The sequence below is a fragment of the Sturnira hondurensis genome, unplaced genomic scaffold, assembly GCF_014824575.4.
Source record: "Sturnira hondurensis isolate 20B ecotype Veracruz unplaced genomic scaffold, ASM1482457v3 Scaffold0016184, whole genome shotgun sequence".
Lineage (NCBI taxonomy): Eukaryota > Metazoa > Chordata > Mammalia > Chiroptera > Phyllostomidae > Sturnira > Sturnira hondurensis.
In genome coordinates, this window is record NW_028088815.1 from 1,583,856 (window position 1) to 1,606,879 (window position 23,024).

A 23,024-nucleotide genomic window follows, 5' to 3' on the forward strand; every position below is an offset into this window, starting at 1 on the left:
AACTGAAAGCTATATGAAATAAGTTCAGTTTGCCCTGGCTGGTGTAGCTCAGTGGATTTAGCGCGGGCCTGCAAACCACACGATTTCGGTTCGATTCCCAGCCAGGGCACTTGCCCAGGTTACAGGCCAGTTCCCAGCAGGGGACACACAAGAAGCAACCATACATTGATATTTCTCTACCTCTCTCCTTCCCTTCCCCTCTAAAGATAAATAAATAAAATCTTAAAAAAAAAGAAATAAGTTCATTATATTTCAAACAAGTACCATTACAACAGTGAGAGAAAAAGAAATTCAAGTAATTTGTGAAGGCATACCCCAATCTTGGGCACAATTGGACTCGGGTAAAGATGACAGAGGGGTAGATTGCAAATCCTGAGATTTTTAAAAAAATATATTATTTACATTTTTTAAAAATATATTTAATTGATTATACCATTACAGTTGTTCTATTCCCCCCCTTCATTCCCCTCCACCCACACACTCCCTCCCCCACCATTCTCCCCCCCTTAGTTTATAACCACGTTTCTCAAGTTCTTTAGATTCTATATTTCCCCTACTCGTCTTGCCCTCACCCTTATCTATTTTCTACCTACCCTCTATGCTATTTTCTGTGCCTTCTCCCCCCTTCTCCTCCTCCCACCCCCCTGTTTCTAACCCTCCATGTGTTCTTCATTTCTATGGTTCCACTCCTGATCTAGCTGTCCTCTTGGTTTGCTTTTGTTTTAGGTGTGGTTGTTAATAACTGTGTGTTTGCTGTCCTTTCACTGTTCATATTTTTCATCTTCTTTTTCTTATATAAGTCCCTTTAGCATTTCATATAATAAGGGCTTGGTGATGATGAACTCCTTGAACTTGACCTTATCTGAGAAGCACTTTATCTGTCCTTCCATTCTAAATGAAAGTTTTGCTGGATAAAGCAATCTTGGCTGTAGGTCTTTGGATTTCATGACTTGGAATACTTCTTTCCAGCCCCTTCTTGCCTGTAAGGTCTCTTTTGAGAAATCCGCTGACAGTCTGATGGGTACTCCTTTGTAGGTGACTGTCCCCTTATCCCTTGCTGCTTCTAGGATTCTCTCCTTCATTTTAGTCTTGGCTAATGTAATTATGATGTGCCTTGGTGTGTTCCTTCTTGGGTCCAACTTCTTTGGGACTCTCTGAGCTTCCTGGATTTCCTGGAAGTCTATTTCCTTTGCCAGACTGGGGAAGTTCTCCTTTATTATTTGTTCAAATAAGTTTTCCACTCGTGGCTGTTTCTTTCCCCCTTCTGGTACCCCTATAATCTGGATGTTGGAACGTTTAAAGATGTCCTGGAGGTTCCTAAGCCTCTCCTCATTTTTTTGAATTCTCATTTCTTCATTCCTTTCTGGTTGGATGTTTTGTTCTTCCTTCTGGTCCATTCCATTGATTTGAGTCCCAGTTTCCTTTCCATCGCTATTGGTTTCCTGGACATCTCCCTTCATTTCAATTAGTTTAGCCTTCATATGTTCCTCTAATTTGTGACTATAATCAACCAGTTCTGTGAGCATCCTGATAAACAGTGTCTTGAATTGTGCTTCTGAGAGGCTGTCAATTTCTCGGTCACTGAGAGGTACGGGCTCTGGGACTTTGAGTTCTTCTTGCACCATCTTTTGGGCTGTTCGTGCCTGTTCTGTAGCAGGATCCGAACCCTAGGTGTTCACTAGAGCAGGGCGACTAAGTAGCTGGGTTGTGACGTTGTACGTGGGGGCAGGGTCAAAGAGGAACAATGGCTTCCCATCTGCCACCTGCCGCCTCGGCCCCCATCAGTGCTGCAGCTGCCACCGTCAAAGGGCCCACGAGTTTCGTCCCACTGCATGCGAGTGTGCCACTGCCGTCAGCCCTCGCCCCCTGGTCCATCTCACTGTGTGCGAATGTGCGACCTCGGTCAGTCTGCCCCACACCCTGACTGGGTCCGGGCCACTTGCGCGCCTAGGTCGGGGGATCTGTCCTGCCCAACCCTGCTCACTGCTGGCTCCGCCCCTCTTACCATCCCGATGAACGGTTAGATGTAGTTGGACTTCCATATAATTCAATTTTCTGTTCTTTGGCTGTGTCTTTGTTCTCCAAACCTTTGTTTTATTCAAACATGGTTGTGGGAGAAGGCACAGTGTTTCCACCTATGCCTCCATCTTGGCAGAAGTCTAGATTATTTACATTTTTAAAAAGATTTTGTTTATTCATTTTTCGAGGGGAAGGGAAAGAGAGAGGGAGAGAAATATCAATGTATGGTTGCCTCTTGTGTGTCCCCCACTGGGAACTGGCCTGCGACCCATGCATGTGCCCTGACTGGGAATTGAACCATGGTTGTTTGGTTTGCAGGCTCACCTCAATCCACTGAGCCACACCAGCCAGGGCCAAATTGAGATTTTTTATAGCTTTTTTTTTGTATAATGGTATGTATGAAGCAATTAAAAAATCAATTTCAAGATATAGGGAAAAATATGCTGATGTTGAAGACAAACTAGAATTCTCACTGTGGAAGATGAGACATCTAAATATGGAAGGGGAAAAACAAGAAATAACCATGTGGGAATAGATTGGAGTTGGAAATATTGATGTAAATTCATGATTTTAAAATATTCATATGTATGTATTGGTACATGCATATATATATATATGCATGCATGTATATTCATTTGTGTGTGTATATACATATGTATATATGTACTGCACATGAATTTATATATATATGCATAGATATGCACAGATATAAATAATTTATGCATTTAGTAGTTAGCCTGTTGGCAGAAAAGGCCAACTCCAGTACCTATAAGCATTGCTAGTGTTCATAATTTTTATTCTAGTACCATTTTCCACTAAAAAAAAAAGCAGGATTCTTAGAAAAATGGTTGATTCTTAAGCCAATGCAGGGCAGGAGCAAAGTCACTATGAAATATTTTATTATTTCTGAAAGTAAAGAAACGCTAAAACAAAACAAAACAATTGAGACATGTCACTAGGACCAAGAAGCTAGTTGGAAGAGGCTCTGGTAGTCAAATTTGGAATAATCTCAGCGCCAGAATAATTACATACAGTAATGAATAATAAACCATTGAAATTATAAAAATTGTGACCCTGGTTTGATAATAAATGACTAGAAAAATGAATAATTGTTAAAAGAGTGGAGATTCTCATTTGTGGTAGAATGTTGAGTACCAATTGGAAAGAATATTGGAATTTGGAAATTATCATCTATCATTCATAATTGTAAACAACACCAGATCTGGTGAAAGTCACCCCTGGATGGTAAGTTGGGATATTTTATGAACTGGGATATCTTATGACTTCAACATGTTTCTCCACAGGCTGCTTATTTCTGACAACAGTACAATCAGTAGTTACAGAGCTCGGACATCAGACAATATCTTGACCAGGTGATCAAAATTAACCTCACTAGTGACAGCACACAGATATCATGTACTTCCAGATGACACATCCTGAGAGCACATAATCATCTGTCTAGTATTTCAGCTAAGAATGCGTAACATGAATCTAATCATGAGGATTCATCGCACAAAGCCAAAATGAGTTAAATTCTATTTTTTAAAAGTTGGGGACAATTTTCTTCAAAATCATCAATGCTACAATGCCACCATCTGTGGCAATTGTCCCAATTAAAGGAGGCTAAAGAGAGATGACAGCTAAACATAACACTGTCTCTATAACATTAGACTGAATTTTATACAAGGTGGGAGCCTGGGGTAGGAAATATAAAGTACATTGTTGGATCAATTGAAAAAACAGGAATATGAATGGTAGATTACATAAAACTATTATGATGTAACACCGATAGTGTTAAAATATAGTGGTACAGATGTCTAAGAAATATGTTTTGAACATTATCAAATATTTTTATCTATCAAAAGAATTTTATAAATTTTCTCCTTGTAAGTATCTAAGGTAGTGAATCACATGTTTAGATTTCTTATGTTGAAACATATTTGGATTCCTAAACTAACCCAATTTGTTATTATCGTATTATTTTAAAAAAACACCATGAATTTAATTTGGAAATAAATAAACAAATTTAAAAAAAAGCCCTAACTGATATGGCTCAGTGGGTTGGGCTTTGTCCTATAAAGCTCAAGATTGCTGGTTCAATTTCCAATCAGAGTACATGCTTGGTTCCCAGTTCCAGGAACTGGGTCAAGTTCCCAGTTGGGGCCCTGCAAGATGCAACCAATCAGTGTTTCCCTCACACATCAGTATTTCTCTCCCTCTCTTTCCCTGTCTAAAAACAAATAATTTTTAAAATAAAAAGTACAGTCTTTATAAAAAAAGAAAAAGAAAAAATCCAAAAATAAAGAACAAAAACAAACAAAATTTAAATTTTATTATTTATTTAACAAAGTTTGGAAACACAGGAAATTTTCAAAACAAAAGAGAATGTTGGGGGAAGGAATGTGTGGGTGCATGCACATTTGGAGGGATAGGTGTTATGAACTGGAAGTAAAAAATCCTACTCACAGAAAGGACTGAATTGCTGAAAGAAAGAATATCAGTAAACACAGAAAGTGACCTGACTGCTGAGACCATTTGTCAAGGTTCCCAGTTGGTCCACTCACACCCTGCGTTGGGTATGGTCCCAATTCCCACTAGCAAAACAAAAGAGTCCTCTGATTGCAGGACTCCATTAACAAAACAACCTTCAGTAGGGAAAATATTCATTCATGTGGTCAAATCATTGCCTATAGCAGGAAAAGCAAGGGCTCACACCCCTTGATCAACATAACAATTACACAAAGAGCTTTAAAATCCCACTGTAGTCCAGACTACACAGTAAAACAACTGAGTCACAGCCTCTAATTTAAGACAAGAGCATTCTCAAGTTCAACCAAGTTAAGAAAAGCTGACTTTGAGGCTCCATATGCCCAAATGTTAAAAGACTATTTAATTATAGCAATACAGGCTGAAAATCACTGAAATCAAAATGGTAGTTGTTATTTATTTATTTATTTATTTATTTATTTGTTGTTCAGTTACACTTGTCCCAATTTTTCCACCCTCTGTTGCTCTCCCCTGCTCTCCACAGTCACCCTGCTCTCCCCTCAATCCCCACCCTATTGTCCATGTCCATGGTCTTTTATACATGGTCTTTTATACATGACTATAACTTTCCCTTCTTCCCCCCATTATCCTCCTACTCCCTCCAATCTAGTCATTGTTGATTTGTTCCTTATCTTCAAGTGTCTAGTTCTTTTTTGCTTGATTGTTTTGTTCATTAGGTTCCGCTTATAGTTGAGATCATATGGTATTTGTCTTTGGTACCCTAGCTTATTTCACTTAGCATAATACTAATAGGGTTTTGGCAATTAATTTTAGCAGCTTCTCTGTAAATTCCTAAAAATATATTTTAAATGATTTATGTGAGATATAAAAATATATTTGTCAGACAACAAATCTTGCTGTCACTATATTACTATATTCTTTAATGAATTTTACCTCATGCATCTGAAACTTCTATTTAATTTAAAAGGTTTGGTTCTATTTGATACTAATGTATAAACTCGAAGTACACTTGATCTGTAACAGAAAATAATTAAGTCAACTTATGTAAATCATTTTTCAAACATTTAATTCAGCATTTAAAATCAGGGTTTATAATTTACACCAAATGTTATTTAGGGTGTTGTTTACAGTTAATATTCTACTCCAAGGAGGCATTTGGAATAGCTGGAGACTATCAAACTTTCCCACTTTAGCAAGATGACATTTTTCTATTGATTTATCTTAATTTCACTACTCAAAAGTAGTCTTATTTGGAGGCTTCAACATTTCTCAATGTCCACGTATTTACATTAAAAAACAAAATTTGATTATTTCACTTAAGAATCATTGTAGGATAAAATTCTTACCTGCATTAGAGCAGATGATATCTTGAGAATTCTTGCACATCTGGTTACTTTTTTTCTTTGTCAGTTCACAATTAGTTGGGTACTGGCAAGCTTCCCCAGACCATCCTCTGTCACATTTGCACTTTCCACAGTCACACTTACCATGGCCTGAGGATTTAACATCATATCATTTAGACCTAAATTGTTTTTAAAAATTGTCATAATAAAAGTCTTAAGAGTAATGTTGGTTCAAGACTGAACTATAATAAATTCAAACACATATATATTACTGTGACTGAAGGGTAATGCTATTATTATACACAGTATAAAGGAGTATGTAAATTTCATTTAAATAATCAATTTTGATAAATTATACTAAAACATTAATTTATAGAGACATTAGGATAGATATATAAAAATTGTGATAAACCACAGCAGAAAATTTAGCACAGGAAAGAAAAATACCCACCTAGTGCCTCTACATTGCAGAGACAAAAGCCCAGTAAAAATTATTTCTGTGTAAGTACCTTTTATAACACATAAAATTATAAACTCTGCATAAGGAATTTTACATGAATCTCCACTAAATGAAACTTTAGCCTCATATTTATTTGAATCTAACTTGTAAAATTTTATAGTTATATAAATACTACCTTGGAAGAGAGTGACTTGAAAGTTTAGTATGTATCTTTTTTCTCAATGAGGAAATTTGGTCCAAGAATCAAAAGGATAAGTCCAATATTCACCTACCACCATGCAAATTTCTCAAGCTTTCATGCTCTCATATTAATAGTTTGCTGTTTTCATTATTGTGATCATTAACTTTATTAAATCCTACTTGATGAAGCCCGCTAATGTTTTCATTGATTATATACTAGTCTGACTGAAGTGCAAAACATGTACAATCCTTGATATTTGTCCTTGTAGAATTTACAAAGTTGAGACTGATACACAAAGAGGATTGTCTGTCATACCTTGCGTTGTGTTGAGCAATATAGACTATGACCTATAGAAATAAAAAGGGAGAGAGTATTTGGACTTCCCTGACCTTTAAACAGGCATTGAAAGGAGAGGAGAGTCTAAATGTATTGCAGGGAAAGTATTTTTATATTACCTAAGATAATAATATTATGGCTTAATGCCTCAAATTCATAGGCCACAATAGAATGGAATCCTTGATCTGGTGCCAACAGTTTATTCAATGTGGCAGCCAAAATCCACACAATGAAGTCCAGATGGTCAGTTAAAATGAATGGCTCAGAGGGATCCCTCTCAGGGATGTTAAGCATAGCCTGCATCTGTGATTGGCTATGAATTTAAAACTCCTCAGTGTGCAACCCAGTCCATGTAAATGTTTCTATTCTTGTTGCATTTTTTCAAATTAATTATGCTATTTTGCAAACAAATCCTTTCATGCCCCCTTAATTGCAATTTACTTCATCCATTGCCTATTACTCTGTCAACATTGTGTATCCCTGTCTGGTCCTACATAATAATGTTTATCTCAGCCAACTTGGAATCATTTACAAACATAAGTGATCTTTCCTGCCAACCAACCAGTCTATTTATAAAACTATTCAGCCAAATTCTTGAAGTAGTTAAGGCTCTTTAGTAAATGAAGTGTCTTGGTAACTATAAAAACTCATTAGCAATATTAGTGTGTTATGTTGAACCCCATGAAATCCTCACTTTTATGATTTGAATATAAGCTATTTCTTATGATTCACCCCCATAAAAAGGTTCCATATCAACAAAGGTAATAAAAATGATTCAAAACATAAAGGAATATGGTAGTAATAAATTGCTTAATCTTGAGTAAAAGAATGGTGAATGCTTGTTTCATATTGGATGGGACACTTTATTTGGCAATAAATACACATTTTTTTAGAAATAAAATTATCTTCAGACCATTTTTACTCTTTATGCACAGTTAGTAAAAGCTTTGCAGACCTCAGAGGATAAGGTTGTTACATTGTCATGGTAATCTCCATCACAGTGCCAATAACACAGCTTCAAAAAACAACCTTTTTGTCAAAATAATTTATCTATTGACTTTAGCTTTCAAAGGCTTCCATATAAAGTACCACAAATTGGGTAGCTTAAAAACAACAGAAATTTACTCTCTCACAGTTCTCAAGCCCAGAAAACTGAAATCAAGGTGTTAGCAAATTGGTTTCTTCTGGAGGATCTTAGAATAAACTCTACCATATATTTCTCCTAGATACTGGTTCTTTTCCTATAAAATCAGGGTTCACTAGCTTCCGACAGCTTAACTCCAGTCTCTGTTTCTATCTTCACATGGCTTTTTCCTCTGTGTGTTTGCGTCTTTGTGTTTTTCTACGTATAATTGTAGTCATTGGATTCAGAGCCCATCCTACTCCAGTATGACCTCAACTTAATTACGTCTTCAAGGACCCTATTTTCAAATGTTGCATTCACAGTCTCCAGCTATTAAAACTTCAAATACTTGGGGGGAGACGTAGTTCAACACACGACAATTGCAAGTAATACATCCTAACTGGGTTTTTTTTCCTAACTTAAATTCAAGTAAAAGATGGGGCAATTTTCTCTCTTATATATGAAAACAAACTTGCTAGGGCTGGCAGCAAGACCCCCTCCTCCTCATTTTTATCTAACACTGGGAGGGGCCTGAAAACTTACAGATACCCAGAATTAAATACACACTTGATCCCTCTGCAGGCCCCTCCCCTCCCCTGTTCTCCCCGCAATAGTTGCTCCTTAACCACCAACTCAGCCTAAAGACAATTGAACTGTCAGAGTACAGGGGAAAGACACAGCACACAGCAGACTCTGAAAGAGAATTGGGGACCTTGAGGGTGAAAAGTCCCAGGTCCCAGGAGCCTCAGTCTAGAAGAGCAAAGTGGGAGGCACCAGAGTTTCAGGCGTCCACATCCCCTTGGCTTTTGAGACATGCCACCACATCCTGGCCTTAGAAATGAGTGGCCAAGAAGAGCTAGAGCAGAACCCCTAAATCATGAGGCCCGGAACAAGGTTCTAATTGCACAGGATGGCCACTGTCCAGGACTACATAAAATCCTCACCAGCAAAGCATTCACCATTCCTGGTTGTTTAGACCATCCCAGTTCTGATTCTTCTCCAAACAAGTCAATTTCCAAAACTGTAAAATGTGATCTTAAAATAAAGCATTCAACATGCTTGATGATGAATCTGTTGCCCTTTGAATAAGTTCCCAAAGAATCAAAAGAAAACAAACACACAGAACAAGAATGTTAGAGAAATGCCAAAATAACTCCCCACCAAAACAGTGAAGATGAAAAAATGTAAGGCTATCATCTCCAGGGCTGTTGGTGGTGTAGTGAAGACAAATCACAGTGGAGAGTAAAATTCAATAATTTAGTCTCCTGTTCAAGTGAGAACCTGAAGGCTCAGCTGGCTTTCTCTAGTGGTTCCCAGTAAACTAAGGCTTTGATCTCCACTGATAAAGGCAAGGCATTCCAACAAACAAAAAATATATATATTTTAAATTTTTAAGTAAACAATGCAACAGTAGCAGTGCCACCATTATTTCTTAATTCCTTTTAGGTGGGTAATGTAAAGGCAGAGGTGATGAATTCATTAAAATACATTAGTGCATTATGAAGGAAAACTGATGCTCTTTATTTTTAAAAGACAACAAGCTGTTTTAAAATGGAAAAAAAGACTACCAGTATTGAAGAACTTTAAAGAGACCAATCAGGACTTTGGGATAAGTTCCAGGCAAGATGGAGGGGCAGGTAGAAACCCTTCACTTCCTCACACAACCAAAATAAGGTAACAACCAAGCTAAAATCAATAAACAAGCAAGTGCCAGAAAATCAAACTTCATGAAAAAAATCAACCAGAACAACCAGACCAGTAAGGTGGCAGACCATGCAGGCCAACCCAGAAAAACTGCCATGAGGCATGGAGCGGAGACACTGACAGAAGGTGAAACTAAGACTCAGAGTTGACTGTGGACTATGGTGGTTGCCAGGGTGGGAGAAACTCCCAGTCTCACATGAGAGAGTCTGTTGGAAAGTTTGCTAGATAGGAGTAGGTGAGCTGCATTGTTCCTTCTCTGGCCACCCCCTCACAGGCAGTGCTAAAAGGCAACAAAGAGGGTTGCTCTGCCCAGGTGAATACCCAAGGCCCCACCCCCTTACAACTTATCAGGTGCACCAAGACAAAGAACTATGGCCCAAATGAAAGAACAGAACAAAACCTCAGAAAGAGAACTAAGCACTGAGGAAATAGGCAGCCTATCTGATGGAGAATTTAAAACCCTGGTAATCAAAATGCTCACAGAACTAACTGAGCTTGGTCAAAAATGAAAAAAAAAAATGAAGGATACCTAAAGTGAAATAAAGCAAAATATTCAGGAAACCAACAGTGACAGGAAGAAAACCAGGACTCAAAGCAATAATTTGAAACAAAAGGAAAAAAAAAACATCCAACTGGAACAAAATGAAGAAATGAGAATTCAAAAAAGTGAAGAGAGTCTTACAAACCTCTGGGACAACCTGAAACATTCCAATGTCCAAATCATAGTGGTGTCAGAAAAAGAAAAACAACAGCAAGGACAAATAATGAAGAAAAATTTCCCCAATATGGCAAAGGAAATAGACTTCCAGGAAGTCCAGGAAGCTCAAAATGTCTCCAAAAAGTTAGACCCAAGAAGGAACACACCAAGATACATCATAATTAAATTACCCAAGATTAAAGATAAAGAGAGAATCCTAAAAGAAGCAAGAGAAAAGGAGAGTTACCTACAAAGGAGTTCCCATAAGACTGTCAACTGATTTCTCAAAAGAAGCCTTGCAGGCAAGAAGGGGCTGGAAAGTACTTGAAGTCATCAAAGGCAAGGACCTATATCCAAGCTTACTCTCTCCAGCAAAGCTATCATTTAGAATGGAAGAGCAGATAAAGTGCTTCCCAGATAAGGTCAAGTTAGAGTAGTTCATCATCACCAACCCCTTATTATATGAAATGTTAAGGGACTTAACTAAGTAAAACAAGATAAAAAATAGGAACAGTAAAATGACAACAAACTCACAACTATCAATAAATGATCCTAAAAGAAAATAAAAACAATAAAAACAAAAACAAAGCAAACAACCAGAACAGGAACAGAATAGAAAAATGGACACCACACAGAGGGATTTCAGTGGGGAGAGGGAAGGGAGGAATAGGGGGGGAAAGGTACAGGGAAGAGGAAGCATAATTAGTAGGCATAAAATAGACAGAGAGAGACAAAAAGTGGTATAGGAAACAGAGAACTCAAAGAACTTATATGTACAACCCATGGGCATGAACTAAGCAGGGCAGGGAATGCTGGAAGGTTGGGGGGTAGGGTGGAGGGGAGATAAAGGGGGGAAAATTGGGAAAACTGTAATAGCACAATCAATAAAAGTACTACAAAAATAAATAAATAATCAGTCATATCCAAAAAGCAATGAAAAGTAGTTATACTTTTCTTTGGCAAATATCCAAAAGAAAAAATATAGAGGAGACAGCCCTTATATTTTATTAATTCAACAATATTTGGGATGAAAATATACTGCCAAAACAAATGTGTCTATTGAATTAGCTATATGTCTTTGTCTTCAAGTCCTTTTGAACTTTAAAAAAGATCAAAAGTAGACAGATAGATGATAGATAGATAAACAATAGATAGATAAATGATAAATAAATAGATAGATAGATAGATAGATAGATAGACAGATAGAACATTAGGTAAAGCATAGGATGAACAGCTAAAGAAGTTTTGAATATTATTTAGCCACGAGAAAGAAGAAAATCCTACCAATTGGGCCAACATGGAGAGAGCTTGAGAGCATTATGGTAAATGAGGTAAGTTAGGCAGAGAAAGACAAATATTGTATTATATCACTTAGTGTGAAAGCTGAAAAACAAACAAACAACAACAAACACACAGAAAAAGAGATCAGATCTTTGGTTACCAGAGGTAGAGAGGTGGGTTAAATGAGTGAATGGGGTCAAAAGGTACCAATATTCAATTATAAGATAAATAAATACTAAGGATTACAGGGTGATATCTATAGTAAACACTGCTATATGGTATATTGAATGCTGTTAAGAGAGTAAACCCTAATGGTTCTCATCATCAGAAATATTTTGTTCTTTTTTCTTTGTATCTACATGACATGATGGATATTAACTCAACTGATTGTGGAAATCATTTCACAATTTATGTGAGTCAATTAATCAAACTCTAAACTTTTGTAAAACTGTTTGTCAATTATATCTCTTAATAAAACAGAAAAAATCCTGATTAATAGATATTATTCATTATTACTAACAATTTTATCATATAGAAGAGGATGAATTTTTTAAAAGTGATTTGGGCTTTCAAATTAGCTAGGTATACCACTAGAAGCCTCAGGGTAACCCTGAAATTTGAGTACCGAGTTGGCTCTGCAAATCAATTTGCTAGATCAAATATATATATTCCCAAGACCTGCATTGTGTACTATTTTCCAATAGATTCAAATATGCTCACTTAGTAACAGACACTGTCAATTTTTTTACTATTCGTTCTCAGTTATTAGGGATTCCCCTGCCTTTTCTCGGTACAAGAAGCAAAAGAACAAACTATGCCACATCTAGAATTCTGCGAAAAGATTTTGAAACCATCTCTTACATAATATTACAATTACTATGTTTTATGGTAGAAACTTAGTCATTTTCAAAATGGGTCACCAGTCCCTAGTTTGCTTCTCAGGATAACAATAAACAAAGTAGATATTTCTGCTTCCCATTTCTGAGAACATTACATGAACAATGGAAGGATGCTGTGCACAAGAGACCTTTGCCCTAGAAGTTAAAAGGTCTGGACTCTCTTTCTGCCTGGACACTATTTAATTTCCGTAAGGAGCCAATGAGATAGATTTTGTTTCTTGGCTTTACAAATAAGAGGACTGAAGTATAATTAGCTTGCTCACAGTCACATAGTTTGTAAACTAAAAAGCTATGTTTTCACCATTACAGCCTACATTATCTGTTTAAAAGTTGCAGTACAATAGACTTGAGATGCCTCCTTTGTTCTAGGACTGGTGGTGACAGTAAAAGCTATGGACTGGTGGCTTGAAAGCACTGCTTTAGTTTTTGCTGTTCCCTTTTGGGACTCATATGCACAGAGTTGAATTATTCATCATACTTGGAGAAATAACTCTAACAGTAAAATTATCAGACTTTAATATTCAAAATTAAAGAATGCTAAAACTGGCAGATAAAATAATTCAAGAATCTAAACTTCATTGTGTTCATCTGCAAAAGTAAGAGTTAGACTAACCTCAAGATTCCTTTCATCTTGAAAATTCCATATTATAACTCAATTATTTTTTTGTCTCATAACAAAGCAAAGTGGTTTCTTCAAATGAGACATTCAACATATCAACACAAGATAATGGCAGTAGACATTAATTATTGCCAAATCTTGTTTGCAATGGAAAACTATCATGAACAGTGAAAATATTATTTGTTTTCAAAAGCATGCATTAAATATTGTAGATTATCTTGATATGCATATTTTTAACATGAGTCTGTCATGAATGCTGCTAAAATTAAGGAATTTAAAATTAGAATACTGGTAACCTGAGAATGAGGGACAAATTATAAATTGTGGCAAACAAGATATACATTTTGGCTATATCTTAAATAGTAAATTTTATAAAGTCAAATATGTAATTATATATCAGGTTAAGTGAGTATTAGTAGATCTTTCTCCCCCACCCTGTTTTCATCCACATTTCCCAAGAAGCTGGTGCTCCATTCCTTATCTGAAAATCCATGATACTGAGAGTTTAAGCTGCATTTTGCATGTCTTGAGAAGGAAAAGTGAGAAAAGAACACTTGACTAGATTCCAGAATTGCTCAATTTTCTTTTTCTCCTTCTAGCTTTCATTATTAAGAGTTTATAGATCAAACAGCTTTACAGAGATTCTTTCACTTTTTTCTACATTGAAAAATTGTATAAAGAGCTCTCATTACCTTTAGTTTCTGCCCTGGCCTTTTGTCCTATTGTGGTTATTGATTTAGGAGTGTATCAAATAAATCAACTGACAGAAGTTACTCAAACCTTAAAACTTAATGTCCTTTAATGATATTTTTTAGTAAATTGAAACAAGCTTAATCAAACTGGAATCAAACTGGAACCAGGACAGAAAATCTTAGACTAGTGAAATCTCCTCAATTTTAATGGGAAAAATAAATATGCCTTACCATTTGTGACAGCATGGACAGACCTAGCAGATATTATGCCAAGTGAAATAAGCCAGACAGATAAAGGCAAATGCCATATAATATCACTTATACATGGAATCTAAATAACAAAATAAATAAACAAAAAATTGGAAAAAATGAAACAATGAAGCTCCACCCTTACCATTAATTCATTCCACACTATAGGTGAATATGTGCGCCAAGTAATATAATTGTGAAAAAAAAAATATATATATATGTGTGAGTTAATATGTACATGTGTTCATATATATAAGTATTTGCATATATGAGACTTAGCAAGATTCTGAACTTTGTCTTTTAATATGGTTCCCAATAATTCAGATGTTGGAATGTTTAAAGATGTCCTGGAGGTTCCTCAACCTCTCTTCATTTTTTTGAATTCTTGTTTCTTCATTCTTTTCTGTTTGATGTTTCTTTGTTCCTTCTGGTCCACTTCATTAATTTGAGTCCCAGTTTTCTTCCCAAACACAGAAATGGAGATCACATGGAGGGTTAGCAACAAGTGCGTGGGAGGAGGAGGGGGGGAAAGGTACAGAGAAAAAGTAGCATAGACAGTAGGTAGAAAACAGACAGGGGAAGAGCAAGAATAGTATGGGAAATGTAGAAGCTAAAGAACTTATGACACAGGGACATGAACTAAAGCAGGGGAATGTGGGTGGGAGGGTGTGTGCAGGGTGGAAGGGAATGAAGGGGGGAAATGGGACAACTGTAATAGCATAATCAATAAAATATATTTTAAAAATATGGTTCCCAAAAGTGAAAGCACCAAATAAGATGGTACTTAGCATCCCTCTGAATGCTGAGATCTTTTCCCAGAACTTTTCATATCTGTATATTTGATTAATATTAATGCTTCATCTGTTGATGTTAACCTTTTTTATTTTAAGTTCTACTGATTGTTCATAGAACAAACTCTGTATATGTTCTTATTTCTCACAGCATTAAAGAACTGTGCATCAAAACAAAGACAATTGTCTCCTTCCTGAGGCAGAATCATGCAGGCCCTCAGTGTGCAGGCTCCAAAGAGAGAAGGCCTAGCTTCTACAACTTGCTAGCTGGTTAACCTTAGGCAAATATGAATTCATTTCCTAGGACTGCCATAACAAAGTACCACAAACTGGTGACCGTGAACAACAGAAACTAATTCTCTTACAATTTTGTAGGCTAGAAGTTCTAAATATGAGTGTCAGCTGTCAAGCAGCCACGTGGCTGCTTGAGACTCTAAACAGATTGTTCCTTGCCTTGTCCTAGCTTTTAAGGGGAGCCAGCTATTCTTGGAGATCCTTACCTTGCTGCTATGTGACTCCAGTCTCTGCCTTTGTTTTCATATGGCCTTCTCCTTTCATGTATCTTTGTGTGTCTCTGTGTTTCTTTTCCTTTATTTATAAAGATAACAGTCATATTGAATTAGGGGCCACCCTGCTCTCTCTAACCCCATCTTCACTCATTACATCTTCAATGAGCTTATTTACAAACATGGTCATGTTCCGAGTTACTGGGGATTAAGATTTTTTTAACATATCTTTTTGGAGAACACAATTTAATCCATAACACCTCTTATTATCTCTGCTTCATCTGTAAATTGTGGATAAAATAATAACACCTATCTCACAAGGTTGCTATGAGAATAGAAAGATTTCTTGCCCATAAATCACTTAAAACACTGTGCATCAATAAAATGTCAGCTCTTACAATCTATATTGCAGGTATTAGAAGAACAGGTGGCCCTAAAATATCTTTCATGGTAACTAAGCCTAAGTGCAGAATAAAAAGTAGATATTAAGTGCGAATTCTGACTTATGTTTCTCCCTCTCCCATATTACACAGAAAAATCCCTGACCTGGTTTTTTACACGGATAAAAACATTTCTTAACCAGACGATCAGGGTTCGATTCCCAGTCAGGGCACATGCTTGGGTTGCAGGCCAGTTTCCCACAGGGGCCAATTCCCTGCAGGGGATGAACGAGAAGCAACCATACATTGATGTTTCTTCCTCTCTCCTTCCTTTCCCCTTTGAAGATAAATATATAATAAAATATTTTTTAAAAAACTTTTCTTGGAGGACTCTACATTTCACAAAACTAATCGGCAAAATAACCAACAAGCTAATTCAGTGAATGAATTGTGGCTGAATAATAATTTAAACACTTCAAGTGATTATATATATATTTTTATTTATATATAAAATATATTTTAGATTACATGAATATATAATGTATTCATATTGAAGAGTTTAAATAATTTAAATAAATTATGTATATAACTATATTATATAAATTATACAAATAAATTATTTAAATAAATATTTATATAGATTGAAGTGGTTAAATAATAATTTATTAATAATAAATATTAATTAATTAATTAATAATATTAAATTAAATAATAATTTAACACTTCAAGTGATTTATATATTTTTTATTTTATAAAATGTACTTTTTATGGTTCATTTATTTGAAGGAGCCTTGACTTCTTTTCCATCTGGTTCTTTTAGGGCTTTTCTTCCTCTCCTCTATTTCATCCTAAGCCTCATTATAAGCACCTTCTTACACCCTAAAATTAAACAACTGTTTCCTGGTCTTTACAAAATATAATCAGTACTTTCTCTATTAAACACATGTGTCTATTATTAGTCTCTATTCCAAGTCAGTCCTCTCTTAATTTTTCAAATATTCAAAAAGAGAGTTTTCATTCCCAGTCTGACCTTTTCTCTACAACTAGATTTTAATCCCATCATCCTATTGATGTGTTTCTCACTAAGAAGACTAACATGCATTTTATTGTTTAATTCAATTGACATTTAAGTCCTAACCTTTTTGTTCACTTCTCTATCTTTTGATATCTTTTTCTTCCACTGTTCTTCTTACCCTCCTCCGGCTCCTTGGCCTCCTCCATCATGACTAAAAATAGAGCATCAATAAAATCCATACTGTCCTGCCTTGGTGGATCAATTGGTCAGAGCATCATCCCATACAGCAAAAGGTTGCAGGTTCAACTCTTATTTCGGACACATACCTAGATTATGGAGAAGCAACCTACCAATGTTTCTCTCCCTCTGTCTCTCTCCCCACTCCCCCCCATGCCCCAGCTTTTCTCTCTGTCTAAAATCAATAAACATACCCCCAGGTGAGGATTTAAAAAATCCATATTAGAAAAGATAAGGCAAATAAGAATAGAAAAGACTGGAGAATTTATTCTGAACAGTGTTAATTAAAACAAAGATAATCTTTACTTTACTGAATTATACTAGGTTCTAAGCAGGCTTGAACTAAGTTATGTTTTATGTTTCATTTTGTTTTTCCTCCTGGCATTTAGGGAGCAGTTGGGTAAAAAAGAAAACTCTCAAGAAGCATCTGAGAAAATAAAAAGGGAATTAAAAGCAAAATTTCCTTTGCATATTCAAATATCCAAGTTTCAAGATAATGTAAAGTTGAATCTGCCACATACACACCCTTATCAATTGTCTTAAAATTAGCAATATCATATACATCATTCCAAGACTTAATTATTTTTCACTAAAATATACCCTGGAGAAATTTTGTCAAGAACTGTGAAGGAGGCTGAGATAAGATTTCCCCTTATTTGAAACTAATAAATTAACCTGCCACAGTTCCATGGCTTCTGGACTAAGACATTAGGCTCTTGGGTCAGAGTCAGTTTGAAGCGGTTATTTAAGGCTCAGTTCCCAAAGGACAATAGAGGGTCAGGTGATGCTCACACATGCAGTGGGTTGTGTTACCAGAGAGGAAACCCTAGGACAGGGATCCTGACTCGAAAAATAAGCAGTAAAACATGCCTAACCATGTCCCAGAGGAGGCATTATTTTATTTTTCTCTTTTATAAACAAACTGTCCTTTGTTCCAGAGAGAGACAGCAGGTCCATCTTCCAAGACTACTCTCTTTATAAACATCTATGAAAACACATTCTGGAATGAAAAGTGTCAGTGCCTATGTTGAACAAGAGACCTACAGAGAATTATATCCTAACACTTCTGCATATCAATATCTTAGCTCATAGAGATCTACTTTAATCTTTCTATATGTATGATTTCCCATTGTATTGATGTATAACCACAATAATTTAGCCATTTTTATTGATGTATGCTTAACTAATTTTAATTATTTACCACTACAAACAGTGTGCTCATAAGTATTCTTCCTTGCATATGTATCTTTGTGCACAAATGTGAATAATTTAAGAAAATATTATTATGTGGAGTTTATTGATATGGTATGCATATATATCATTAAAATTTTAGTAGATACAGACAGATTTGTTTCCAAAACTATGCTAAACACATTCCCACCAACATGTGAGGATACAATTCCGAACACATAATTCAGGATGTCATGAAATAATCTGTGTCAATCTGAGAATTAAAAATTATACTTGATGTGTGTGTTGGCATGTGTCAACTATGAATGAAATTGAACATGTTTTCATTGTTTTAGAAAATTTTTATTCTATAAAAATCTTTTTTGTCTCATTTTCTTAAAAATTTCTGCTTATATATTTTGCCTATTCTATTTTTTTGACATTTTCATAATTGTACTAGCATTAGGTTTTATCTGTTAAATAATTTAGTCTCATGAATAGCATTACAATGCAAATATTTTTATGACATATATAGTTTCTCATAATGCTAAGTCATATTATCAAACTCATGCTTTTTTCCTGAAAGTTTGATTTAGAATTCCTTTGGTGTGAGAAGTAAAATAAATAAGTGCCCATATTTATTTTTCCATTTAGCAAGATGTGTTTTCTAACCCCATTAATGAATGGTTTATTTGTTCCCATTGATTTAAAATATCACCTTTCAATATTACATATATTTTCTCAACTGTATTGATCTTATATTGATATTCTTAATCTTATCTAATTTTATATTGATATTTCCTTTTAATTTTATTTTATTTGTTGTTAAAATATCAGTGAAAATGTTGCTGTGTGGAATATCTGAGATTTTCCTGCCTATGTTCTCCTCTAGGGCTTTAATGGTGTCATGAATTATATTTAAATATTTTATCCACCTTGAATTTATTCTTGTGTATGGTGTAAGTTGGTGCTTGAGTTTCATTTCTTTCCACATAGCTGTCCAGATCTCCCACACCATTTGTTGAAGAGGCTATTTTTATTCCTTTGTATGTTGCTGCCCCCTTTGTCAAATAGTAATCACCCATAGAGACTTGGGTTTACTTCTGGGCTCTCTGTGCTGTTCCATTTGTCTATGTGTCTGTTTTTATGCCACTACCAGGCTGTTTTGATTACAGCGGCCTTGTAATACAGTTTGGTATCAGGTATTGTCATCCCTCCTACTTTGCTCTTCTTTCTCAAAATTGCAGCAGCTATTCAGGGTCATTTATGATTCCATATAAATTTCTGAAGTATTTGTTCTATGTCTGTGAAATATGCCATTGGTACTTTAATAGGGATTGCATTAAATCTGTAAATTGCTTTGGGTAGTATGGACATTTTAATGGTGTTAATTCTTCCAATCCTTGAACACGGTATATTTTACCATTTGTTTATGTCTACCTTGATTTCTTTCTTCAGTGTTGTGTATACAAGTCTTTTACCTCTTTGGTTAGGTTTATTCCTAGGTATTTTATTTTCTTTTTGCTATCTCAGATGGGATTTTTTTCTTGATTTCTGCTTCTGCTGTTTCATTGTTGGTATACAAAAATGCCTTTGATTTCTGGATATTGACTTTGTATCCCATTGTTTTGCTAAATTCATTTATTAGGTTGGGCAGTTTTTGGTGGAGTCCATAGGATTTTCCATGTACACTATATGTCATTTGCAAACAGTGACAGTTTTGTTTCCTCCTTTCTGATTTGGATGACTTTTATGTCCTTTTCTTGACTGATCACTGTAGCTAAAACTTCCAATACTATGTGGAATTGGAGTGGTAAAAGTGGACAATCTTGTCTTGTTCTTGATCTTAGTGGAAAAAATGTTAGTTTTGCACATTGAGTATGATGTTGGCTGTATGTCTTTCATATATGGGCTTTATTATATTGAGGAATGCTCCCTCTATTTCCACTTTGCTGAGTGTTTTTATCATAAATGGGTGCTGTAGCTTCTCAAATGCTTTTTCCACATCTATTGATATGATCATGTGATTTTTATCTTTGCTTTTGTTTATGTGATATATTACAATTATTGATTTGCAAATAGTGTATCATCCTTGCATCCCTGGGATGAATTCCAATTGATCATGGTGTATGATCTTTTGAATGTATTTTTGGATGTGCTTTGCCAATATTTTGTTGAGGATTTTAGCATCTATGTTCATCAGCTATATTGCCCTGAAGTTTTCTTTCTTTGTTGTGTCTTTTTTTTTAAAGAGAGGAAATGAGACAGTATTTTAATTAAAACTGATTTCCTGCCTGGCTGGTGTAGCTCAGTGGATTGAGCATGGGCCTGCAAACCACGCGATCGCGGTTCGATTCCCAGTCAGGGCACATGCCTTGGTTGCAGGCCAGTTCCCAGCAGGGGACGCACAAGAAGCAACCATATATTGATATTTCTCTCCTTCTCTCCTTCCCTTCCCCTCTAAATAAATAAATAAAATCTTTAAAAAACTGACTTCCTTAATCTAGAAGCAAGGTGAGGATTTTTACATAGTGGTGTATCATGTCTCAGTAAGCCATTACTTTGTATAATATGAAGCAAACTAAAGCAGATGAATGAACATAATCCTTTTTTTAGATTTATTTAATTATTGTTCAAGTACAGTTTTCTGTCTTTTACTCCCAACCCAGCCTTCCCCCCCCCCCGCCCCCGGGCTCCCCACCTCCCTCCCACTACCCCCCCACTGCCTTAGTTTTTGTCCATGTGTCCTTTATACTTGTTCCTGTGAATCCTTCTCCTTTCCCCCTGAAATTCTCTCCCCTCTCCACTCTGGTGCCTGTCAGCCTGTTCTGTATTTCAGTGTCTTTGGTCATATTTTGCTTGCTTGTTTATTTTGTTGTTTAGGTTCCTGTTAAAGGTAAGATCATATGGTATTTGCCTTTCACTGCCTGGCTTTGTTGTGTCTTTATCTGGTTTTAGGATTAGGATGATGCTGGCTTCATAAAAAGAGTTTGGGAGTCTTCCATCCTTTTGGAATTTTTGGAATAGTCTGTGAAGCATAGGGGTTAGCTCATCCTCAAATGCTTTATGGAATTCTTTTGTGAAACTGTCCAGTACAGTGCTTTTGTATGTTGGGCTCTTTTTTTATTACTGCTACAATTTCATCTGCTGTTATTGGTCTGTCCAAGCTTTGTGTTTTTTTCTTCATTGAGCTTTGGAAGATTATCTTTTTCTAGAAATTTGTCCATTTTGTAGAGGTTGTCCAATTTCTTGGCAAAAAGTTCTTCATAGTAATTTCTTGCAATCCTTTGTATTTCTGTGGTATCAGTTGTGATTATGTTTATTTGGGTCTTTTCTCTTTTTTTCTTAAAAAGCCTGCTTAAAGGCTTGTCTATTTTGTTTATCTTTTCAAAGAATCAGCTCCTGGATTCATTTATTTTTACAATTGTGTTTTTAGTCTCTATGTCATTTAATTCTGCTATGATCTTGGTTATTTCCTCCCTTCTACCTCCTTTGGGCTGTCTTTGTTGTTGTTCCTCGAATTCTTGTAAGTATAGGATTAGGTTGTTTGCCTGAAATGTTTCTATCTTTTTTTGGTAGGCCTGTATCACTATGAACTTCCCTCTCAGGACTGCCTTTGCTGTGTCCCATAAGTTTGGGGTTGTTGTGAATTCATTTTTGTTTGTTTCCAAAAAGCTTTTTGATATCTTGTCTAATTTTATTCTTGACCCATTCCTTGTTTCATAACATGCTATTCCATCTCCATTATTTTGAGTGTTTTAGGTTTTTTCCTTTGTGGTTGGTTTCCAATTTTAGTCCCTGTGGTCAAAGAAAATGCTTGGTATGTGTTCAATTTTCTTGAATTTGTTGAGGCTTGTTTTGTGTCCTATCATATGGTCTATCTTTGAAAATGTTCCATGTGCATTTGAAAAGAATATGTATTTAGCTTCTTTGGGATGAAGAGCTCTCTCTATATATATCAGTTAAATCCATTTGATCTAGGGCATTGTTTAGTGGCATAATATCTTTGTTGATATTTTGTTTGGAAGATCTGTCCATTTTTGACAGTGGGGTGTTAAAATCCCCACTATAATTGTGTTGCTGTCAATATCTTTCTTGAAGTCCTCTAAGATTTTCTTTATGTATTTGGGTGCTCCTATGTTGGGTGCATATATATTTATAATGTTAATGTCTTCTTGGTGGATTCTTCCCTTGAGTAATATGAAGTGACATTCTGGGTCTCACTTTAAGGCCCCTTTTTTGAAGTCTGTTTTGTCTGATATGACTATTATTACCCTATCTTTTTTTCTGTTTGCTTGGAAAAGTTGTTTCCAGTCCTTCACTTTCAGTCTGTGTAGTTGTTTTGTCCTCAGGTGGGTCTCTTGTAGGTGGCATATGCGTGGGCCATGCTTTCTTATCCATCTAGCTATTTTCATTCTTTTGATTGGAACATTTAATGCATTTACCTTTAAGGTTATTATTGATAGGTATTTATCCATAGTCATTTCCATACCTGTGTTCCTCTCTGTTTATCTCTATTCCTTAAAGCAGTCCCTTTAACATCTTTTACAGAGCTGGTTTGGAGGAGGCATATTCTTTTAGACTTCTTTTTGTCTGCGAAGCTCCTTATTTGGCCTTCGATCTTGATTGAGAGCCTTGCTGGGTAAAGTAGCCTTGCAGGCTCTGGTTCTCATTACTTGGAATATTTCTTTCCTTCTCTTCTGGCTTGGATCGTTTTCATTGAGAAGTGAGCTGCTAACCTTACTGGGGCTCTTGTATGTTACTTCTCATTTCTCCCTTGCTGCCTTTAAGATTCTCTCTTTCTCTTATAATTT

At 35.7% G+C, this 23,024-nt stretch overlaps 1 protein-coding gene across 1 annotated transcript in view; it reads right to left on the minus strand.

Annotated features, from left to right (window-relative positions):
* Nucleotides 1-23,024, minus strand: part of ITGBL1 (integrin subunit beta like 1) — a 278,369-nt gene that overhangs the window by 151,825 nt on the left and 103,520 nt on the right. Inside the window, exon 3 of the mRNA XM_037065790.1 lies at nt 5,874-6,020. Coding sequence (XP_036921685.1) covers nt 5,874-6,020 — 147 coding nt within the window. The remainder of the gene's footprint in view (nt 1-5,873; nt 6,021-23,024) is intronic.